The sequence below is a fragment of the Pollicipes pollicipes genome, unplaced genomic scaffold (genome assembly GCF_011947565.3).
Source record: "Pollicipes pollicipes isolate AB1234 unplaced genomic scaffold, Ppol_2.1 Scaffold_3447;HRSCAF=4054_pilon_pilon_pilon, whole genome shotgun sequence".
NCBI classification, from domain to species: domain Eukaryota; kingdom Metazoa; phylum Arthropoda; class Thecostraca; order Pollicipedomorpha; family Pollicipedidae; genus Pollicipes; species Pollicipes pollicipes.
In genome coordinates, this window is record NW_023596297.1 from 23316786 (window position 1) to 23336754 (window position 19969).

The following is a 19969-nucleotide window of genomic DNA, read 5'->3' on the forward strand; positions in this document are numbered from 1 at the left end:
TTCATAAAAACTTGTTTGAGGATGGTGGTTTGGTGTAAAAGGGTGCGTTGGCATGAAGACCATTTTGCTTCCACACAAAACGTGGTCCTCGGTGACCTACTTGAACATGAGGTTTTGGTGGCGCCGCGTGTTGCAGGTGTGGAACTACAAACAGAAGCGGTGCGTGTTCACGCTGCTTGGTCACCTGGACTACATCCGCACCACCGAGTTCCACCACGAGTACCCCTGGATCATCTCGGCCTCCGACGACCAGGTGAGTCCGGGCGCCTCACTCCCGGCGCGGAGCACCAGGTGGATCCGTCGCCGCCTTACCGCGCAAAGCACGCGGCGAGTCCGGCTCCGCCTCAGTCACCGCGCGGGGCACGCGGTGAGTCCGGTGCTGCCCCACTCCCCGCGCTGGGCACGCGATGAGTCCCGTGCCGCCTCACTCATCGCGCGGAGCATGCGGTGGGTCCGGCGCCGCCTCACTTCCCGCGCAGAGCACGAATGCAGTGCTGGCATATGATAACGGCGCTGAACGCCACAGCATATATATGGCTTCAGGACATAAGGTTGTAAATATTTGTGTAGTTTATTGTTCGAGAAGGGGGGGGGGGGATCACGAAACACTGCTGGACGCTTCTGGCCGACCCGTCGGCTCCGGTCAGTGTTCGGCGGTCCGAACCAAACCGATGGATGAAAGAGCGAATAAACACCCCCATATCTGAAATCCGTATGTGTCTGTATCCATGTAATAATTATATTTGACACTTTCACTCTGACTGTATGCTTCCAACGTGATCGGAACTTAAGTAGGGTGGCAAAAACTTGACGGGACGCTGGTGGCCAGCTTTGATAGCCATTGCTATGTAGAGCCTCGTTCGGCAATTGTAATGCAAGAAACTCGTACATTTTTACGTTCTGCCGATCTTTGATGGTTTCATGTCAGATGCAAGTAACTCGTACATTTTTTTGCGTTCTGCCGGTCTTTGATGGTATCATGCCAGCCTTTTCATTCCTTTGTTTTCGCTTCTTGGCCGACTAGCTTCGTTTTTTATATAAAGTTAACACTGATGCTGTTTGAAACATTCCATTCATGTTTCATTGCCATTGGTTGAAGGAAGTATCGCACACTTATATGGGGTTTCGAACTGAGACAGCCATCTTGAAGACCTTTTGCTGCGGCCACAATCCTGACCTTCGTTAGACCTGAGCCCCTCTAGTTTCTGAGCTTTACACCCGCGAAAATGGGAAAAGAAATATCGGGGAGATCATTTCAAGGTCGACTTGGCATTCATAATGTTGTAATAACGTCGTTCGAATCCCGCCATTCCATAAACCATGCGATAACTAATACCAAGAATAATTGATTTTTTGGGACGTTAATATCTTGCGTTCATGAGGACGATTTCCAGATATAACGGCCGTCGATTTGCTCTCAATCATTGTTTTGCAAGGTACGATGACGTAACCAAGCCATGACGCGTTGAGGAGCATATTTACTAGCAGATAATTGTGCTGTCTAGACCAGCCTTTTTCACGGAAAAAGCACACCAGCAATTGTAAGTGAGCTTGTTTCGTGATATCTGACGCGTGCTTCAATATCTTCAAATGTGAGATATCCCCTTTAGCACGATTCATAATGGAAAATGTTCATATTTGCTGCCGTCGTGCCATACTATGTAATGCGTTCGGAATTCGTTGTGCTAATTGATTGGAATGCCCAGCTGTGTCTTCCTTGGTCGACCGTCGGTGGACCCGTCTGACCGCCGGCGGACCCGTCTGACCTCTGGCTGACGCTCCGCTGACCCCGGCAGACCATCCGCATCTGGAACTGGCAGCGCCGCAGCTGCATCTGCATTCTGACGGGGCACAACCACTACGTGATGTGCGCTCGCTTCCACCCGTCCGAGGACCTGGTGGTGTCCGCGTCGCTGGACCAGACCGTGCGCGTCTGGGACATCAGCGGTGCGTGCGGCGGGCCGGGTCACGCCCGGAGGAGGGCAGCTCGAGGCCGTGTCACGCGACGTGTCCTGACCGTCAGTGGCTCGGGTGGGGGAGGGGGGGGGGGCGCCGGGGACGATTCGTTCGTCTGGTTTTGTGTGATGACGTCCGGGGTCGGTTGCGCGAGCGCCCCGTTAGCTCTTGACTCTTGTTTTGCCAGTACCTACATCGTTTGTATTTTTGTGCTGGAGCTCTCACAATTTTGTTGTTGTTGTATAACTAACTGCTGTTTTATTGCGTCTGCATAGGCATTTACCTATCAATGTGCGCGTCAACCAGCACCGAAAGCGAGATGAATGAAGGCTGTAACGGCGTCCAGTATCATCTTTGTCCTCCATGCCAGCTTGTCCTAACATTGCTTGTTTAACTTGCATAATAATATAGCAGCTTGCCTGAAAAGTCCTCGTGACCGTGGCCGGCTCTACCCAATGTCCGGCGCCGCTGCCGCGCTGTAACGCCCCGCCGACGGTCGCCAGGTCTGCGCCAGAAGCACGTGGCGCCCGGCCCGTCCGGCATGGACGATCACGCCAAGGCGGGGCACTCGCCCGACCTGTTCGGCCAGGCTGACGCCGTGGTCAAGCACGTGCTGGAGGGCCACGACCGCGGCGTCAACTGGGCCACGTTCCACCCGACGCTGCCGCTGATCGTGTCCGGCGCCGACGACCGACAGATCAAGTTCTGGCGCATGAAACGACACCAAGGCGTGGGAGGTGGACACGTGCCGCGGACACTTACAACAACGTCTCGTGCGTGCTCTTCCACCCGCGCCAGGAGCTGATCCTCTCCAACTCTGAGGACAAGTCCATTCGCGTCTGGGACATGAGCAAGCGCACCTGCCTGCACACGTTCCGGCGCGAGCACGACCGCTTCTGGGTGATGGGTGCGCATCCTTCGCTCAACGTGTTCGCCGCTGGCCACGACTCGGGCATGATCATCTTCAAGGTCAGTGACGTCCGTCGGCTGTTGGGGGAGGGGGGGGGGAAGAAAATGACGACAGTATGCATTTAATCTGAAGTAGCACTTGACGTACACCCAGTGACACGCCAAAAGAGGAAGCGTGCTCTAGCGATTGCACGTAACCGGAAGGTGAGTGGCTGGGGCAGTGTACACTCGCCGAGCTGCTGCCGCCGTCGCCGCTGTCCCGGCCGCCGGTGGCTGCCTGCCGGCCCGGCTGAGTCGCTCAGTCGCTCGTCCATGTCCGGCAGCTGGAGCGAGAGCGGCCGGCGCATGCCATCAGCGGCAACATGCTTTTCTACGTCAAGGACAAGTTCCTGCGCCGGCTCGACTTCACCACCAACAAGGACGTGGCCGTGATGCAAATCCGGCTTCTGGGCCGCACCAAGCCATACAGGTGGGCGGCCGCCGGCACTGCCGGTCCGGCCCAGCTCGGCTCTTGACTCCGGCGCCAGTGGGGTCCTGTGGTGGCACAAGCCAGGCTGGCAGGGTGGTAAAAGATCGTGTGTGTGCTCACCACTCATCACACACGGCTCATCACTTTGTCTTTTAACTGTGAGGTCGTTGCGCTCGCATTGCGAAATACTAAACGCGCCATGCCAGTGCGTGTGGTGTAACCAAGGATGTGCAAATGTACCGCTGTTGGGCTTTAACCTGATTTGATGTACTTACCGGCGCTCAGGGGTCGGGGGGGGGGGGGGGGGGGGGGGGGGGGGGGGCGGGAGGGGAGGATGTGCTGGCGCGTGCGTGCCGCGACGTGCTCGGCTGGCTCTGACCGGCCGCTGCCGCCCAACAGCCTCTCCTACAACCCGGCGGAGAACGCGGTGCTCATCTGCTCGCGCCCCTCCAACACGGAGAACTCCACGTACGACCTGTACCAGGTGCCCAAGCAGACGGACCCGCAGAACCCGGAGACGCCCGAGGGCAAGCGGGCCGCCGGCCTCAGCGCCATCTGGGTGGCCCGCAACCGGTTCGCCGTGCTGGACCGCAGCCACCAGGTCAGAGGAGCGGGACGCGCGGGGCCGCGGTCGGGTGGTGACGAGGGCCGGGGTCGGCCGAGGGCCCGACGGCAGCTGGGACGCCTTGGCGGGACAGGAGAGCGTCGGGCCAGTCGGATGGCGTCTCTCCGGCGATGCGATGGCATGGATCGGCGTTGGCAGGTCCTCGGGGGCTGTGCGGTTGTGGAGATGCATCCCGATATCTAGTTGGTTAAATATCCGCGATATGCTTCAAGGAACCTCTGGTGATCCTCCGAGCGCGAGAATTGTCGACGGCTATGGCATGGGCTGCGCCGTACGTGTGTCGTTGTAACGCCGCGCTGGCCGGGTTGTCTCAGATCACCATAAAGAACCTGAAGAACGAGGTGCAGAAGAAGGTGCAGGCGCCGGCCTGCGATGAGATCTTCTACGCGGGCACGGGCATGCTGCTGCTACGCGACACGGACGCCGTCACCATGTTCGACGTCCAGCAGAAGCGGTGAGTGGGCCGCACGCGCGCCGCCGGCCGACAGGCGTCGAGACCCAGCTGGCTCGGGACTGGACTGCGTGCTCAGCACTGTCGGCCTCAGTACAGCTCAGAGACGCCGTGTCGGTAGGCGGCTGGTGAGGCTTATCAGCTGTATTTGGCCGCACGGGAGGGCAAGATTTGTCTGCCGTATCAAGGTTCAGCTTTTGTGGCGGTGTACGTTGTCGCAGTCGTTGCACTGCGGCTTGTGGCGTGTTTTGGCGTCCCATGGCCTAAAGGTATCCTCGCGCGAGCTCTCTTCGGCATATGTGTCTTGTTCGTTCTGACCGCTGCCACAAGCCAATTATTCGGGTATTTTCGCTACGATGTATGCGACTGAGAATGTGATAGTGGGTCTGCGTCCGTGCGTCGTTCGAACGGGAACAGAACGGCGGCCAGTGGTCACCTTTCGTGTGGCGGTGGTGTCGCCCGGCCGACTGGGCGCAGATCTGTGTTGTGCCGCCGTGCCGCGCCGTGACCCGCTCCGCTCCGTTTCCCCCGCTCAGATCCACGGCCAGCGTGAAGATCAACAAGTGCCGCTACGTGGTCTGGTCGCCAGACATGTCGCACGTGGCCCTGCTGGCCAAGCACGCCGTGCTGGTCTGCAACCGCAAGCTGGAGACGCTCTGCTCGCTGCAGGAGAGCACGCGCGTCAAGTCGGGCACGTGGGATGACAGCGGCGTCTTCATCTACACCACCTCCAACCACATCAAGTACACGCTCACCAACGGGTAAGCGGCTCAACAGGCGAGACTGCCGTGCGTGAAGATGTGACAGGATCGTTGGTAAAGGCGTGCCAAGACCAGGCTCCGTGGTTTGTGTCGGGTAACGTGCTGGTCGGTCTTACTGGCATTGGGTGTTGCGGTCGATTGAAACTGTCGTCCGTGCCGTAGTTGTGTGCGTATCCGACAGCAGACAACATGCTGACGACAAGAAACCCTCACGGAAGCTGCACTTTGCCTTTGCCTCGTGCGCCCCGTGCCGACGCATCATTGCCGTAATAATTCACTGTTGCCTTCATCCACAGCGACAACGGCATTATCCGCACGCTGCACGTGCCCATCTACCTGACCAAGATCAAGGGCAGCCAGGTGCACTGTCTGGACCGCGAGGTGCGCGCGCGCATCATGAACGTCGACGTCACCGAGTTCCGCTTCAAGCTGGCGCTGGTCAACCGCAAGTATGACGAGGTGAGCTGCTTATAACACGCGGCATGGCCTGGTGTACCAGGCGACGGACGGAATAGACTAAAGGCCGACATTCAGTGTTGTATAAAGCCTGGATCCTGATCATCTCCGCGAGGCATGCGGTGAGTTGATGACACGGTGTGGATGAGTGGACGGTTGTAGTATGATGCGGCAGTCGTGTTCGGGATTCAGAGCCCCGGCGAACGTTGGCAGGTTCTGCACATGGTCCGCAACGCCAAGCTGGTCGGCCAGTCCATCATCGCCTACCTGCAGAAGAAGGGCTATCCGGAGGTCGCCCTGCACTTCGTGAAAGGTGCCAGACGCGGGCACAGCCACCTTTGTTGCATACACACTGAATAACGTGGGTCTTACCGGGTCCATGCTTGCATCGCAGTTTGGGTGCTGACGGTATTTGTTCCGTCGAACGCCGCCTTGGTCGCCCCAGAGGCGCTGCCGACTGCCGTGTGTATCTGTCGTGTATGGGTGTGCGGCATCGCGACTGCCGTGTGTGATCCTTGCTAGCCCGGCGTGCGATGTCGAGTTGCGCACTGCGCACAGTACCTCTCGTGTCAAGCATGTCGCGTGGGGCGCCTTCGCACGCGTGTGCGCGCCCCGCGCGTCTCGTGGAGTGCGCCGCATGCGTTGGGTGACGTGTCGCGTGGCAGCGCTGGCGTGTCGTCCGCGGCGCGGCGCGCGCCGGCCCGCGGCGCACCGGTCGGCTCACGTGCCGTCTCGGCTGGTGCCGCAGACGAGAAGACCCGGTTCGGTCTGGCGCTGGAGTGCGGCAACGTGGACGTGGCCCTGGAGGCGGCGCGGGCCCTCGACGACAAGGACTGCTGGGACAAGCTGGGCGAGGCGGCGCTGATGCAGGGCAATCACCAGGTACGGCGCGACCGGCTCACCGCCGCCCGGTGGCGTGGCTGTGAAGGGTGGAGGTTCTCATCGCCCCTCGTCTTCGTCCTCGCAGAGAGCCGTACCGCCGAGACGTGAAGCACCATGACCGCACTTCGCATCAATGGCTATCGAACGTAAAGCACAACTTGCGATCATGCATCATGCGACTGAATGATCTGACAGGGCTTTCCTCAGGGGTGTCCCAGCCCGTCATCACCACCACCTGCGTCGTCGAGTGACCGCGCCGTCTCTGTCCTTCCCAGGTGGTGGAGATGTGCTACCAGCGCACCAAGAACTTCGACCGGCTCAGCTTCCTGTACCTCATCACCGGCAACCTGGAGAAGCTGCGCAAGATGATGAAGATCGCCGAGATCCGCAAGGACACGTCCGGCCAGTACCAGAGCGCCCTGTACCTGGGCGACGTGCCGGAGCGTGTGCGCATCCTGCGCGCGTGCGGCCAGACGCAGCTGGCCTACCTGACGGCCGCCACGCACGGCCTGGAGGCGGAGACGGCCGAGCTGGCGGCGGCCCTGGGCGAGGACGCCGAGCTGCCGCAGCCGGAGCCGCAGGCGCAGCTGCTCCAGCCGCCGGCGCCGCTTCACCAGAGCGACGACAACTGGCCGCTGCTGACCGTCTCGAAGGTACGGCTCGGTGGATCCGGCCGCCGGTGGTTCGTGCTCCCTGCAGCCCGCCGGCCGCCGATCTGTCGGCGCAGCGACGGGACTAGCACTCGGGGGGCCCTGTGGTCTTTCGCTCCATGCTTGCATTGCGAGCGCCTGTGACGCGTTGCCAACGTTCTGTAATCCGTCCTTCTTGTCGCGCTGTGTCGTCCACAGCCGCTAGGTCGACCCCTGGCGACAGGCTTGGCATGTGGCGCCTCTCGCGCTACGGCGGCTAGACCCTGCTAACCGCGGCCGCCCTCGCCTCCCCGGCAGACATTCTTCGAGGGCGCCATCACGAAGCCGGGCCGCGCGCCGACGGCCGTGGCGTCGGCGATGGTGGCGGACGCGCCGGACGAAGGCGCCGCCGACGGCTGGGGCGCGGACGCCGACCTCGGCCTCGACGAGGAGGGCGACGGCGAGCCGGGCCTGGACGGCGCCGCCGGCGCCGAGGGCGGCGGCTGGGACGTGGATGACGACCTCGAGCTGCCGGCCGACCTGGAGGTGCCGGCCGCCGCCGGCGGCGGCGCCGACGACGACGGCTACTTTGTGCCGCCCACCAAGGGCACGCCGCAAACGCAGGTGGGCGGGCGGACTAGACCGGCTGGCGACGGGGCTGGCGGTTGGAGGACTCGCGATGATTTGGAGGCATAAAGAGATTGACAACTTTATCAACTGCTGCTTGTGCGAGATGAACCGGCTTCAGTACTGCTCATGTGGGTGAGCAGTTGACTTGCACACTGTTTGTTACTGGACGCTGGCCGACCTGACCCCGCTCTGCTGACCCCGCTAACCCCCGCCGGCGACGCCGTCAGGTGTGGACGCGCAACTCGCAGCTGCCGGTGGATCACGTGCTGGCCGGCTCGTTCGAGTCGGCCTTCCGGCTGCTGCACGACCAGCTGGGCGTGGTGGCGTTCGCGCCCTACCGCCAGCTGTTCCTGCAGGCGTTCAGCCAGGCGCGCACCTGCTTCCCGGCGGCGGCCAGCTCACCGCCCCTCTTCGGCCACCCGCACCGCAACTGGAAGGAGGCCGGCATGAAGGCCGGCATGCCGGCCGTCGGCATTCGACTGACCGACCTCGTCAACCGACTTCAGGTGAGGTGTCCGGGTGTTAGGTGAAGTCATCCGGCTCGAGGTGAGATGGCCGGTCTTCAGGTGAGGAGGCGAGCGATGTGGAGACACGGCGGGACACCGAGCGATTGTGGCGACTACCCGCGTGCCTGGCCGACCTCCAGATGCGGCGTGGCTAGTGCAGCAGTAATCGGTGCGACACTGAATAACGTGCGTCACCGGGTTACGGAAATTTGCCGTGTGCTTCACCCAGTACGTGGGAAGGTGGGTGGACTTATTTTTGGTATTGTGATCTGTCCGCGCCTCTCGGCAGCATTGGTGAAATCCGGATTATCCGAGTCCGCGTTCTCAGGATTCCATACGAGATTCACAGCTACAGTCGGGGGCTTCGAATCGGCGGTGGTGCGCCGTCTGGGCTGGAAGTGAGCGACGCGGACCTCTGATGTCACCGTCTGCCGCCAGACGTGCTACCAACTGACGACGGCCGGCAAGTTCGCCGAGGCAGTGGAGCGGTTCCGCGCCATCCTGCTGTCTGTGCCGCTGCTGGCCGTCACCACAAAGCAGGAGATCGCCGAGGCCACTCAGCTGATGGAGATCTGCCGCGAATATGTGCTCGGTGAGCGCCGGCCGCCCGGCCGCGGCGAGGGGGGGGGGGGGGGGCGTGTTGGGGCAGGGACGGCGAACAGGCGTCAGGAGGCGGGCGCTGATGCCGCCGCACCGACGGGCCGGGATGGACGGCGTTAAACACGTCGGTGCAAAGGGACCACAAAGTTCAGCGCTGTCGACTGACGACGGCCTCCCCGGGACAGATCAGTGCTGTCAAATGGGCTGGTTGGTGCGGTGTCCCTGGTGCAGCACTTCTGGGAACATCTCTGGGGCATGGCGACTTCCATTTAAGCACTTTGTCGCTATGGTTTTGTCCATCGATCTTATGCGTTGAGTGCCTGTCTTAACCGCGGTTGAGGCGGTTCCCGCGTGCGTGCCGAGCGCAACCAACCTCGATCGGACCGTGGGACGCACTGACCGTTGGCCGACAGGGCTGTCGATGGAGATCCAGCGCAAGGAGATGCCCAAGGCGACGCTGGAGGAGCAGAAGCGGCTCTGCGAGATGGCCGCCTACTTCACTCACTGCAACATCCAGCCGGTGCACCAGGTAGGCCGGGCCTTCGGGCGCAGGCGGCGACGGGCAGAGCCGAGCGACGCCGCCGCCGCTGACGGCCGGGCGAGGCTTGCGTGAAACCCGGCGTCCCGCCGCGCCTAACAGGGCCGCCGGCGGTGACCGCCTTCAGCGACTGCCGTCAACTGACGCGCGGCCTGGGGGTCTGGCGCGTGATACTGCGCTCAGATCGGCGTGTTGGGGTCAGGTGCACGCTACTTCATTCAGGTCGCAAAGGAAGACAGATGTTGCCGTCAGTCAGTGTCACGAAACTGTGTGGCGTGGTGCCGGTGGGGAATTGTCTCAGCAGACGTGCGCCATGTTGGCGAGCAGGTTTCAACAGCGACGTCTGATGTCCGGGCGAACCTCGACCGAATCTCCAGTGGCGTTAGACGTTGGAGTGCCATTGCTTGAAGTGACCTGTGGCCGGCCGGCGCTGCTGGACGGTGTTGGTAGGGGTGACGCCCTGATGTCGCCTGACGCCGCGGCTCACCTCGACGCCTCTGCCCGGTCAGGTGCTGACGCTGCGCACGGCCCTCAACCTGTTCTTCAAGCTGAAGAACTACCGCACGGCGGCCAGCTTCGCGCGGCGCCTGCTGGAGCTGGGGCCGCGGCCCGAGGTGGCCCAGCAGACGCGCAAAGTGCTCCAGGTCAGGCGGCGGCGCCTCCCCCGGGGCAGCCACGAGACGGGCTGACTCGTTCCATGATCTGGTGGTTTGGTTGTGCAATTGGCTGCTAATCACGCTCGTTGTTAGCCATGAAAATGGCGAAGGTAGTTTGAGGGTGTGGGGGCCGCCTTGTTCGTCTTAGACTCAGATGTCGGCTAGGAAGGGACGCCCCGTTTCCCCCACCGTGACGAGCACCCCGTGAGAGAGGTCGGTCAAACCGTGCATGTCGCGTCCCTGCGCGCGCCCTGTCCATTGGCGCTCTACGGGCCGCACGTGGCCTTTGTCCTGATGCGTGCGCCGCCGCCGCCGCCGTCGCCAGGTGTGCGACAAGACGCCGACGGACGAGCACCAGCTGCTGTACGACGAGCACAACCCGTTCGCGTTGTGCGCCGCCACCTACCGGCCCATCTACCGGGGCAAACCGGACGCCAAGTGCCCGCTGTGCTCGGCCGCGTACACGCCCGACTACAAGGGCTCGCTCTGCAAGGTGGGGCGCGCCGCCGCCGGCCCGGCGCCGCTGCGCGTCGGCTTCGGACGCCGGCGTGTTCAGTGATGGTCGCTCTTTCCAGCGGGCATACCTTGGAGGGGACAGTGGAATGGTGTCGGCCAGGGCTTGTGGAAGTAAATGAGTCACGTTGGCTGCCATACCGCTAATTCAAATGTGGGATGATCTCTTGTTACAGAGTAATATTGTTGCCCGTTAGCTTGTGTCGAGCTTCGTTTCAGTAGTGGTGCGTTCTTTTGTTTGCGACACGCATGCCATGTATTATCCGACCAGTGGTGGGTTCGGCCATCTGCACACATCTCCGGCGCTCCTTGTGTTCGCTGCCCGCGTGTATTGATCCCGTGTTGACTTTTGTCCCTTGATGTATCATGTCCCTCATCGCCCTATGCTTCGTGACGCCCCGCGTCTCTTAGCGCCTCGTGCACCCCTTGCCCTGTAACACCCCAGGTCCCTCGGCACCCCATACCTCGTAACCTGCCGCTCACCGGGACCCCCGTGCCTCGTGAGGCTCCGTGTGCCTCGCCACCCGTGTGCAGCGGCGCCGCATGACCGTCCGGCCGTCGGCAGGTGTGCGCCGTGGCGGAGGTGGGCCGCGAGAGCATTGGCCTGCGCATCTGCCCGCTGCAGTTCCGATAGGGGACCGGCCGCCACCGCCGACACACCCCGCATTCCGAGTCGGGAGGAGACCACGCCGCGCCGCGCCGTGCCGCGCCGTGCCGTGCTGTGCCGTGCCCTGCCACTGCAAGTGCACTTCCCAGCAGCACCCATCCGACCCTAGCGCGTGCCGGGCGAGCTGCCGACGGCCAGGGCTGGTGGGCCCGGCGCCAGACGGGTGTCACAAGACGAGCGCGGCCGCCGGACAGCGTCGGCCCGCCGGTGGCAGATGTAACCGTCGGCGATGACTGCCGCTGGAGACATTCGCAGCCACTGGCCGACCGGAGGCATGCCCATCGGTTCTGTTCGCTTCCGGTGTTCTTGTTGCTGATTTGTTGGGCGGAATTTAACGAACGTGTGATGCGGAATTATTGGGAGCCGCCGGGGGTAGCCCGACGTGCGCCCACGGTGGACGGCGGTCCTCTACAAGGGAGGACGTGTGCTTGTTGGGTGGCCGCGTGCTCCCGACTGGACAGGGTGTCGCCCGCGATACAGCGGCCTGCCGACGGCCGGCTCGCGGCTGAAATCACGACAGTGCGCATGCAGTGCCGTTAGATGTTGTGTGATCGCCGGGCCCGCATCGCCTGCCTATATTATAAACGTGTTGGGTTGAGGATATGGAATATAAATACATTCTTTTCTATCCTAGCTGGTGCGGTTTTCTGCTGGGCGGCCCGGAAGGAATGGGTCGCGAGGCATCTGTCTGCTACGCGACGGACGCGAACGATTTCCGACATGACACTGGATACGGACTGTTAAGTACATTACTTCGCCGCCATCCGTGCAACCAGCCCAAAACGTCGGAAAAGCGGACAATTTGCACCAAAAATCGCAGGCGTAGTAGGAATGACTTCGTTTGCTGCTCCGAAACCAGCAATGCCGGATCACCATTTTGGTTTTCAAAAGCCGAATACACCGCTTTGTGCATTGCCAACGAAGGCTTCCATACGGATCTCATCGAAACATTCACCAACGGGAAGAGGGCCTAAGAAGCATCAGCCGCACTATAACTTCCCTTTTCGTCCGTGGGGTGACCCAAAAAGCCGCGAAACATGAGGGAACACCGAAGTCGAGTTCAGATTCCGAAACCATTGCCCCAGAAATGACTTTGAAACAATCCATATGACCGAGCAGTTGCGACTATACCAGTTGTTTTGTAATGATAACGAGTTTGAAAACCAACATACACTTGGGGCATTTCTTCCAATCGTTAATTCCTAGAAAGTCGTACTCGGGGGGGGGGGGGGGGGACGTGATTTATGGCCAGCAGTGTGGCCAGCAATGTGATTTAGCCCTGAAAACCTTCGCAAGCTGATGCACACGATTTCAATAACTGCCATGCACCGATTGACAATCTTTTGATTTTACCAGCGGCCCTAGTAACCCCAGACCTCAACCATTTTAGGCGATCTCGACCAGTAAAACCAGTCTAACCACTTTTGGAGTATTAAATCCAGGTCCGAACGTAGCTAGCTCTCCATCTATCCCATCGAACCCCCCCCCCCCAACAGTCGATCACACATCGTTATTTCACCAGCTGTTATTAACTGGCGATCTCAAGGCGCCATCTTGCCCTTTTAAAAGATGTTTATCGAGTGTAAGCCAATCCTGATCTCAGGAATTGATGAACTGATTTTCCCTCATTTCTTGCCAATGAGCAGAGCATCGGCAATTTTATCAAGCGTTCTGACATTGAGGACTTCATGTCAAGTCGTCATTTTCCCATCCCAAAACCCAGTCTGTTTCCGAATCCACAGCAATTCAAAACCGCCTTGCCGAAATTGTGACCCCTGGCCGCCACTCTCAGGACAGTCAATGAAATCGCAGACGTTCTGCCCATTAGCAAGGGTTTTGTGGGACTGGTTAGGCGGCTACCAAGCTTTGACTCGGTCGGTCCCGACGTCGTTGATTTTCGATGATAAACTACATGTTTTATCATGTATCAACTTCTCGTTCAGTTTGGCACAGCGGCTCTGGAGAAGGCTTTCTTCGAGTCTGGAACACGCCATTGCAGTGCTCGCGCCATACGCAGATAATGCTGGAATCGCTGCGCAGTCGGTGCTCAAACCGGAGATCACGTTCTCAAAGACGATGGACTGAACCGAAGCACTCGCTGCAAAGCCGGCATCGGAATATCCACGAGGCACCAGGCACTCCATCACAATTCCCGTATATTGGCGTGCATTCTCTCACGGGCCACTGCATGTACGCATATATCCACTAGCGCCGCTCTCACGCCTTCGCCGCCAGCCCCTTGAGCTCGGCCAGACACTGCTTGATGGCGTCCTGTTCCTGCTGCGGCGTGATCGACTTCTTCACCTGATCCACCACCCAGCCCACCAGGTGCTTCTGCTGGAAGCCTTGCGCCACGTTCTGCGTGTCCACCTGGTAGTCGAGCCGCCGCTTCACCTGGAGCGAGGCGAGGGGGCGCTGAGGGAGACGCTAAGGGGAGGGGGGGGGGGGGCGCTGAGGAAGGCCCCGGGAAGGACCCGTGGCCACGCAGCCAGAGACACCTGGCCGCCCAACGCGCTCGCCCCGACCACTAGCCCACGGCGACCTGCGATTGATGCGTCGAAACCAGGCAGGCGCGGCCAACACCCGATCACATCCGTGTACCCCCGCTGACGACAGCGGCGCGGCCAGCCCGGCTCGGCGCGGCGGGCGGTGCGGCGAGCGCGCCCCGCCCGACTCACCTCGTTGTAGACGGTCATCTGGCGCTCCCGGAAGGCAGCCTCCAGCTGCAGCGCCACGTTCTCCTTCTTGGCCTCGAAGAGCACCATCTGGCCCTCAGCGTGCCACTGCTGCTTCTTCTCCTCCTCAATGGCGGCCACCAGACCGTCCGTCTGGTTGGCGCGGTACTCGCGCCATCCGTCCTCGTATTCCTGGCGGCCGCGGCGGCGCAGTTACCACGTGCGCCCGTCTACACCGGCGATAGCTGGGCGGACCCACATTCGGTTCATGTTCACCTATAAAATGGCAAGTCCAGTTGCTTCTAGCTTTTTAAAAATCCCGAAGCCTAACCAATTCAAAATGTTAACTAACACAACTGAGCGATTGGGTAAAAAACCTAAATGAAACAAGCGGCTTACAAAGTGACAGCCGCTTTCGGGCACAGCGGTCGAGTCGTAGCACGTGCATAGCCTGTATTGCATACAACGGAAATAATGCTGAGGTTCTTAATATCACGACATATGAGTATGCACACATAACCAACATTGTTTTAGGGCAACTTCCCATTATAACTGACGTGAATACCGAAATGGACGAACCAGTTGGACCCGCAATCTTGCAATCTTACACAATGCCATTTTTCAGATGTGCGCTCATTTTATGCAGCCAGACCATGGTCGGTGTTCAACTCACGTCAATCCTCTTGTCCAGGTACTCGGACAGTCCGGGCCCCACTTTCTTGACCAGCAGGGCACCGAACAGGAAGAGTGTGATGGCCGTGTAAAACTCGTGCTCCATCACATAGATCTCTTTGCTGAAGAGGAAAGTTAGGAAACCCGTGCCGAACATGTAAGGACCTGCAAGAAAGGACATGAGTGTAAATACAGCATGGTACTGGAGACCTGAACACCGAGTGAAGCTAGGGCTGTCGTTTCGGCCAGTAAATTGAGAAGGGGGGGGGGGGGGCTAAGCAGTGAAAATAACGAGACCTTTACCTTTTCGGGGGGGGGGGGGGGGGGCTAAACAGTGAAAATAACAAAACCTTTACCTTTTTCGGGGGGGGGGGTCAAATATCATGAGCCACCCAACTCACCCCCCCGCCCCCAAATGAAAAGGAAACTACACCTCTACAAAAGACAACACAGACAGTGAGTTCTCGATTCAGTCCCGTGCGCCCGTGCCGGCATCCCCAACAGCAGCGTGGCTCGGGAGTGCACCGGGCCGCGTCCCTACCAGTGACGCCGGTCTTCTTGTAGAAGGCCTGGAACCACTCCTCGGGGATGAAGCCGAGCCGCACCCGGTCGGGCAGCTCGGGCCGCACGCGGCGCGGGAAGTTGACCAGGTCGCGCTCGGGGCCCTCCTTGATGGCGCCCGCCTCGGCCGGCTTGGCGGCCGGCGCCGACGTGGACGCGGCACGCAGCGCGGCCAGCGCCGGCCGGCCCACCGCTGCCAAACAGAACGGCTGCTGTTAGCAGGGCACACGCCACTCAGGTATGGGGGGGCCGAATCAGCTGGGGGGACTGGGTGGCTGCTATACGGTCCAGATGGGCTCAATCGACAGTTTTGGGCTCCTCCATGCTCAGCATCACACTAGGCAGCATTGGACTCATTCATACTCAGTGTCACACTCAAGGCAATTTTAGCCCCATCCATACTCAGTGTTGAACTCAAATTTAGAGGCTGGTTACAGTTTGCTGGATGGGCCAGGTTGAGAGTGATGACCAGCTGGAGGGAAAGCCAGGGAGGACGAGGCAGGCAGCCAGAGCAAAACAGAGCAAGTTGTTAGCTTTTGAAGATGGGAAACACTCATGATAAGTGATTCATGTCACTTTGAAAGAGTGATTTACCCATACAGGATGTGGTTTAAATGATTTTCCAATAAAAGTGAAGGGGGGGGGGGGGGTCAGCCCCCAGAAAAGTTCACAAATAGATTCTCATCATGCACAAATATTGCTACTGGTGGCAATTTCCATGTTTCTAGTCACATGTGCAGGAAGGCAACAGCAGACTCCAATGGTAATACAGGGAATAGGTGCATGCAAAAAACCATGTTGACAATCACAGGATTTCAAACAATCTATGAGTACATACTCAAAAGCTTGGACCCCAAACCTTGGGTAGTGTCCAATCAGGTGCCAGGACAGCTTTATGCTTTTTCTTGTGCAGGAATCTTAATGCTCAATGACCATGCAAATCTCATTTGCTAGTGTTATCACATCTCTGCACATTTTTGGATCCAAGATACATAATAACTGATAAACATTAGCAAGTGGCTGGGTCCCAACCATTACAGCTTACAGCAGCTCATTACAGTTTCATTTAGGTTATCTTTGAGAGATGATAGTACAATAGGTGGCACTCAATGAAAGCACCACTTTTCATATACAGCAATTCATGTAAAAACACCTTAAATGAAAGGAAACATTATAAACATGATACACTGAAACAAAAGTCTCATAATCTGTACTATGAAACACATGTGCATATACATTGGTTTGCAATTAATGAAAGGCTCTGTGTAGACAGCCCCCGAAATGGAGAATAATTACGCATTGGGCTCATGCACTCTCCAAAATGGAAGGTGGCTAAACACTGAGCTACACCCTCCAAAATGAAGGGTGGGCACAATACACACAGCCAGATAAAAATGGTATCCCAAAAATGCACATGAACATGCCACGGACAGCCACCTACTCATGCTCCACCACGATCACGCTACTCATGCTCCACTAGCCAACTGGCTTTAAAAACAGCTAAACATTCATGCCCTTCACCTTCCCACTCCTAGTCAACACACGAGGCCCTGCACGTCCCACACGAACAATAGAGACAGGCAGCACTCTTAACCGATTTACCGCGCCGGCGCAAGCACAATGCCTAACAGACCCGTGTAGGCCGGCCAAAAGGGATCGGAGTCAGTCACTCCGCTGACTCTGGCGGATAACGCAAGGTATTTATGGATTTTGATGCGCTTTAACCAATATCATAATGAAATATGATAATTCATGTTGCAATTAATTGATGTTTCATCCTAATATACCCCTCTCCTTAATTTGCTGGGCCAAAGTTATGGGTTCATGTTACTCTGGTGTCCCGGTGTTTTTGTCAGAGTGAAATGGTTGTCTCCAAACAGTTTTTTGGCTATTTATAGCAAAGTTTTTTGACTAACGAGTAATTTTGTACAGCTTAAATTACCAGCTTTGATTTCACACCCTTAAGTGACAAGTTTAACTTGGTTTATATTCACAGCTGCCCTTACATTTTAGTGCTCGGGATACCAGGAAGCAGCCAAAAATTCAACCACAATGGCTGTTCTGGATGAGTACAATAAGTCCTTCATAATCGTGATGCCCATCTCTATACACCTTCCCTCCAAATCTTTACAAATCTGTTCAAGAAATGAGTGTGCACTAAACACTTATGCTCTTGACAAATCAGTCACAAGGAGACAAATCATTAAAACCAATTGGAGAGTTTTGCCATGGTCAACCTCCAACCTAAACTGGGAGGTATGTGCAAGCTGCTGAATAGTTCAGATGTTTCTGACACTGAATTGCAAGTGATTCTCTTATTTGCATTGCCATGACATGGTGGTAGCACGTGGGTAGACGGCAGTCTGCAGTAGGTGATTGGGGGTGCCGTTTTCTATGAATGCTCATTGCATCCTTGGCAATTAATGTAGTTCGTCCTCAATGGCACCTTAAGTCACGTTCAAGTTTGAGTTGGTCTGCATGGGGCATAGGAAGTGAGAGCTTAGCTCATCTACAGACCCGTGTAATTCTGGTACTCATTTCTCACTTCTCTGCATTGTTCGAAGGTGATTCCATTCAATGTTCACACTTTATTTTTCAACCTTTCCATACATGGTTTATCATATACCTAGATGGTAACACAGGCTGCTTGCTATTTGGCATCTCAGTCTGGTCGGTGCAAGATTTGTGCTTTGGCAGATATCAATACATGGCTCCTGATGGAAGCAGCAAGTCTCAAGCTGTTGCATGTTCTGGTTTTATTTTGTCCTGACACAAAGAGGTAAAATGAGTTCTTCCAAAGGCTGCTCTTGTTGCATTATGATGGATTACAAAATATTTCATTTGACCTAGTCACAATCGTGGAGTAAAAAAACCCCCTGGAATACATTATACCAGGAAATGACAAGTTTTCCAACACTGGGTTGGGATCACCCAGATGCCGCAACAGGAATGATTGGCACTGTATTTAAAGTGGTGCATGTGGTAGTCTTACCATCTGAGCTGCCAAATCATGTACTCAATATCAAACATGCAAGTTTAAATTCATGTAATAGATGCAAATGATGCTGGGTATGGTATTTACAGACTATGACTGATATAGTCATTACTGACAACAAAACATCAAAATGCAATAATTGAGATAAAATGGCATGATTCAATAAAGCCTAAAAATATTTTCCAAAAGAGATGCAATTTATTAAACCACTTGGGAGCCACCCAGCAAACCACCACTTCCCCACATCACATATTGTTGAATGTTTAGTACAGTTCTATGATCATGCTACCTGTTTTGGCTAGAACAGGTGAACAGTTCATTTCACCATTAAGTAAGCAAAATAAAAAGAATGGGTGCACTTTTTACATCACAAAGAAAAAAATAAAAACTCATGCAACCACCATTACAGGAGGATCCCGAGAATCATCTTGATATTCGGCCACAGAAACCCCAACACTGAAAACACCGAGAACTTTGGCACGGAAGTGTGGTTAATATAGATTCCAGTGTAATCGTCATTTTTTCAAGAAATTACAACCTGCAAACCAACAAAAGTGCCAGAATATCCTCAAAGTACATTTATCCCATGCTGCAGTCTCAGCGACGCACGGATCGGTTTTGCCGCGATTTGGGGATCTCTGAAGGTACGAACAAACACCACATACTCCCATTCTTACATTGGAAGGAATAATCACAAACATAAGCCCTTACCTATTCTAGGCGCCAGCCGAGACAGCATGTCTGTATATACGCTATGCAACGCGGCTGCCGACATGCATCGGCTCCCCGACCCAGAGAAAAAGTAGAGGTGGGCAAGACGTGTGGGATTTTCACAATGTAACCGGTACCTATAAACATCACTAGGTAGTGGTGCCCGCCGAAGGAAAACGTCCATAATGTCCGAAGTTTGGAAATTCCAGTGTACGTTATGTCTTAGTACAGAATATCAAACAAACCTTAGGTCTAAAGTTCATTGTATTACAAAGAACACAATGTCTAAAATGAGAAATAAGGTTCAAAAGCTCCAGAGTGGGGTGTTTACAATGTTCGGCTACACAATGTCCAAAGTACAACATATCCAATTCACATAATGCCAAAATATGCGATGCCAAACGTATAGGATGTCAGAAATAGGTTGTAGAGCGGGCGCTAGGGAGTAAGTTATTGCCCTCATTGGCAGGCAGCGTTGCTCTTCCTAGTGTCGGCCGTATGCACACGGTCGACACTATCATGAATGACCTATTACATATACAATGCATCACAATGCATTACAATGCATTACAATCCATCACACCACTACGATGACTACACGCATGCGACCGGTCGGCCGGATTGCTGGCTGTTGTTGTGATATGTCCTCGCGCTGTGTTTTACGTTATAATTAACTTAAGTGCTTCATTAATTAACTCGTCATGTTCTAAAATAACTTAACTGCTATTACCATTAAAACACGACAAGTTCTTTACTTCATCTCTCTACGACTGCTTTATTTCCTTCTTTAAAAAATGCACCATCGCGCGGGCAACGCTCGTGCACAACATACAACAGGTCCTCCTTAACATCTTCCCCCGACCCTGAATAACCCCTCTCGTCATTCGGAACATCACTTCTACATCCCCCATGAGAACATCACTGCTCCATTTCCATGCGGATGATTTTGGTGACTGGCCTCTTGAATAGTCCCTTTGACGTCTTCACGTCAACCACTCTGACAAGGCCATCTGGTTCTGGATACGTCTTCTCGACTCGCGCCATCGGCCAGGTTCCTCGCGGCACGTTGGGATCAGTAAGCAGGACCACTTCTCCATCTCGCAGGCT

The 19969-nt window shown here is 56.6% G+C and overlaps 2 protein-coding genes across 2 annotated transcripts in view; one reads left to right on the plus strand and one right to left on the minus strand.

Annotated features, from left to right (window-relative positions):
* LOC119091724 (coatomer subunit alpha-like) overlaps positions 1-11885 on the plus strand; it is a 16502-nt gene extending 4617 nt beyond the window's left edge. The window contains 20 exon segments of the mRNA XM_037214567.1: positions 137-253; positions 1797-1947; positions 2460-2671; positions 2673-2714; positions 2716-2925; positions 3189-3334; positions 3734-3935; positions 4274-4413; positions 4947-5171; positions 5468-5630; positions 5841-5940; positions 6376-6509; positions 6785-7162; positions 7457-7762; positions 7996-8274; positions 8713-8866; positions 9288-9403; positions 9922-10056; positions 10394-10561; positions 11147-11885. Of these exon segments, the coding sequence (XP_037070462.1) occupies positions 137-253; positions 1797-1947; positions 2460-2671; positions 2673-2714; positions 2716-2925; positions 3189-3334; positions 3734-3935; positions 4274-4413; positions 4947-5171; positions 5468-5630; positions 5841-5940; positions 6376-6509; positions 6785-7162; positions 7457-7762; positions 7996-8274; positions 8713-8866; positions 9288-9403; positions 9922-10056; positions 10394-10561; positions 11147-11215 (3447 nt within the window). The 3' untranslated portion in view covers positions 11216-11885.
* Positions 11886-13387: 1502 nt separating this feature from the next.
* Positions 13388-18905, minus strand: LOC119091725 (ATP synthase subunit b, mitochondrial). The gene is made up of 5 exons (XM_037214568.1): positions 18863-18905; positions 15137-15349; positions 14597-14760; positions 13927-14115; positions 13388-13642 (listed from the first exon to the last, which is right to left on the minus strand). The coding sequence occupies exons 1-5, from the start codon at positions 18888-18890 to the stop codon at positions 13466-13468; spliced, it is 771 nt and encodes a 256-aa protein (XP_037070463.1). The 5' UTR covers positions 18891-18905; the 3' UTR covers positions 13388-13465.
* Positions 18906-19969: the final 1064 nt, after the last annotated feature.

Bases quoted from the DNA above. Each gene is read 5' to 3' on its own strand.
- LOC119091725 (XM_037214568.1), bottom strand. From the start codon at position 18,890: ATGCTGTCTCGGCTGGCGCCTAGAATAG. The intron at 15,350-18,862 runs GTAAGGGCTTAT...TCTGTTTGGCAG, and splicing joins TCGGCTGGCGCCTAGAATAG to CGGTGGGCCGGCCGGCGCTG. The intron at 14,116-14,596 runs GTGAGTTGAACA...CGCGGCCGCCAG, and splicing joins ACCTGGACAAGAGGATTGAC to GAATACGAGGACGGATGGCG.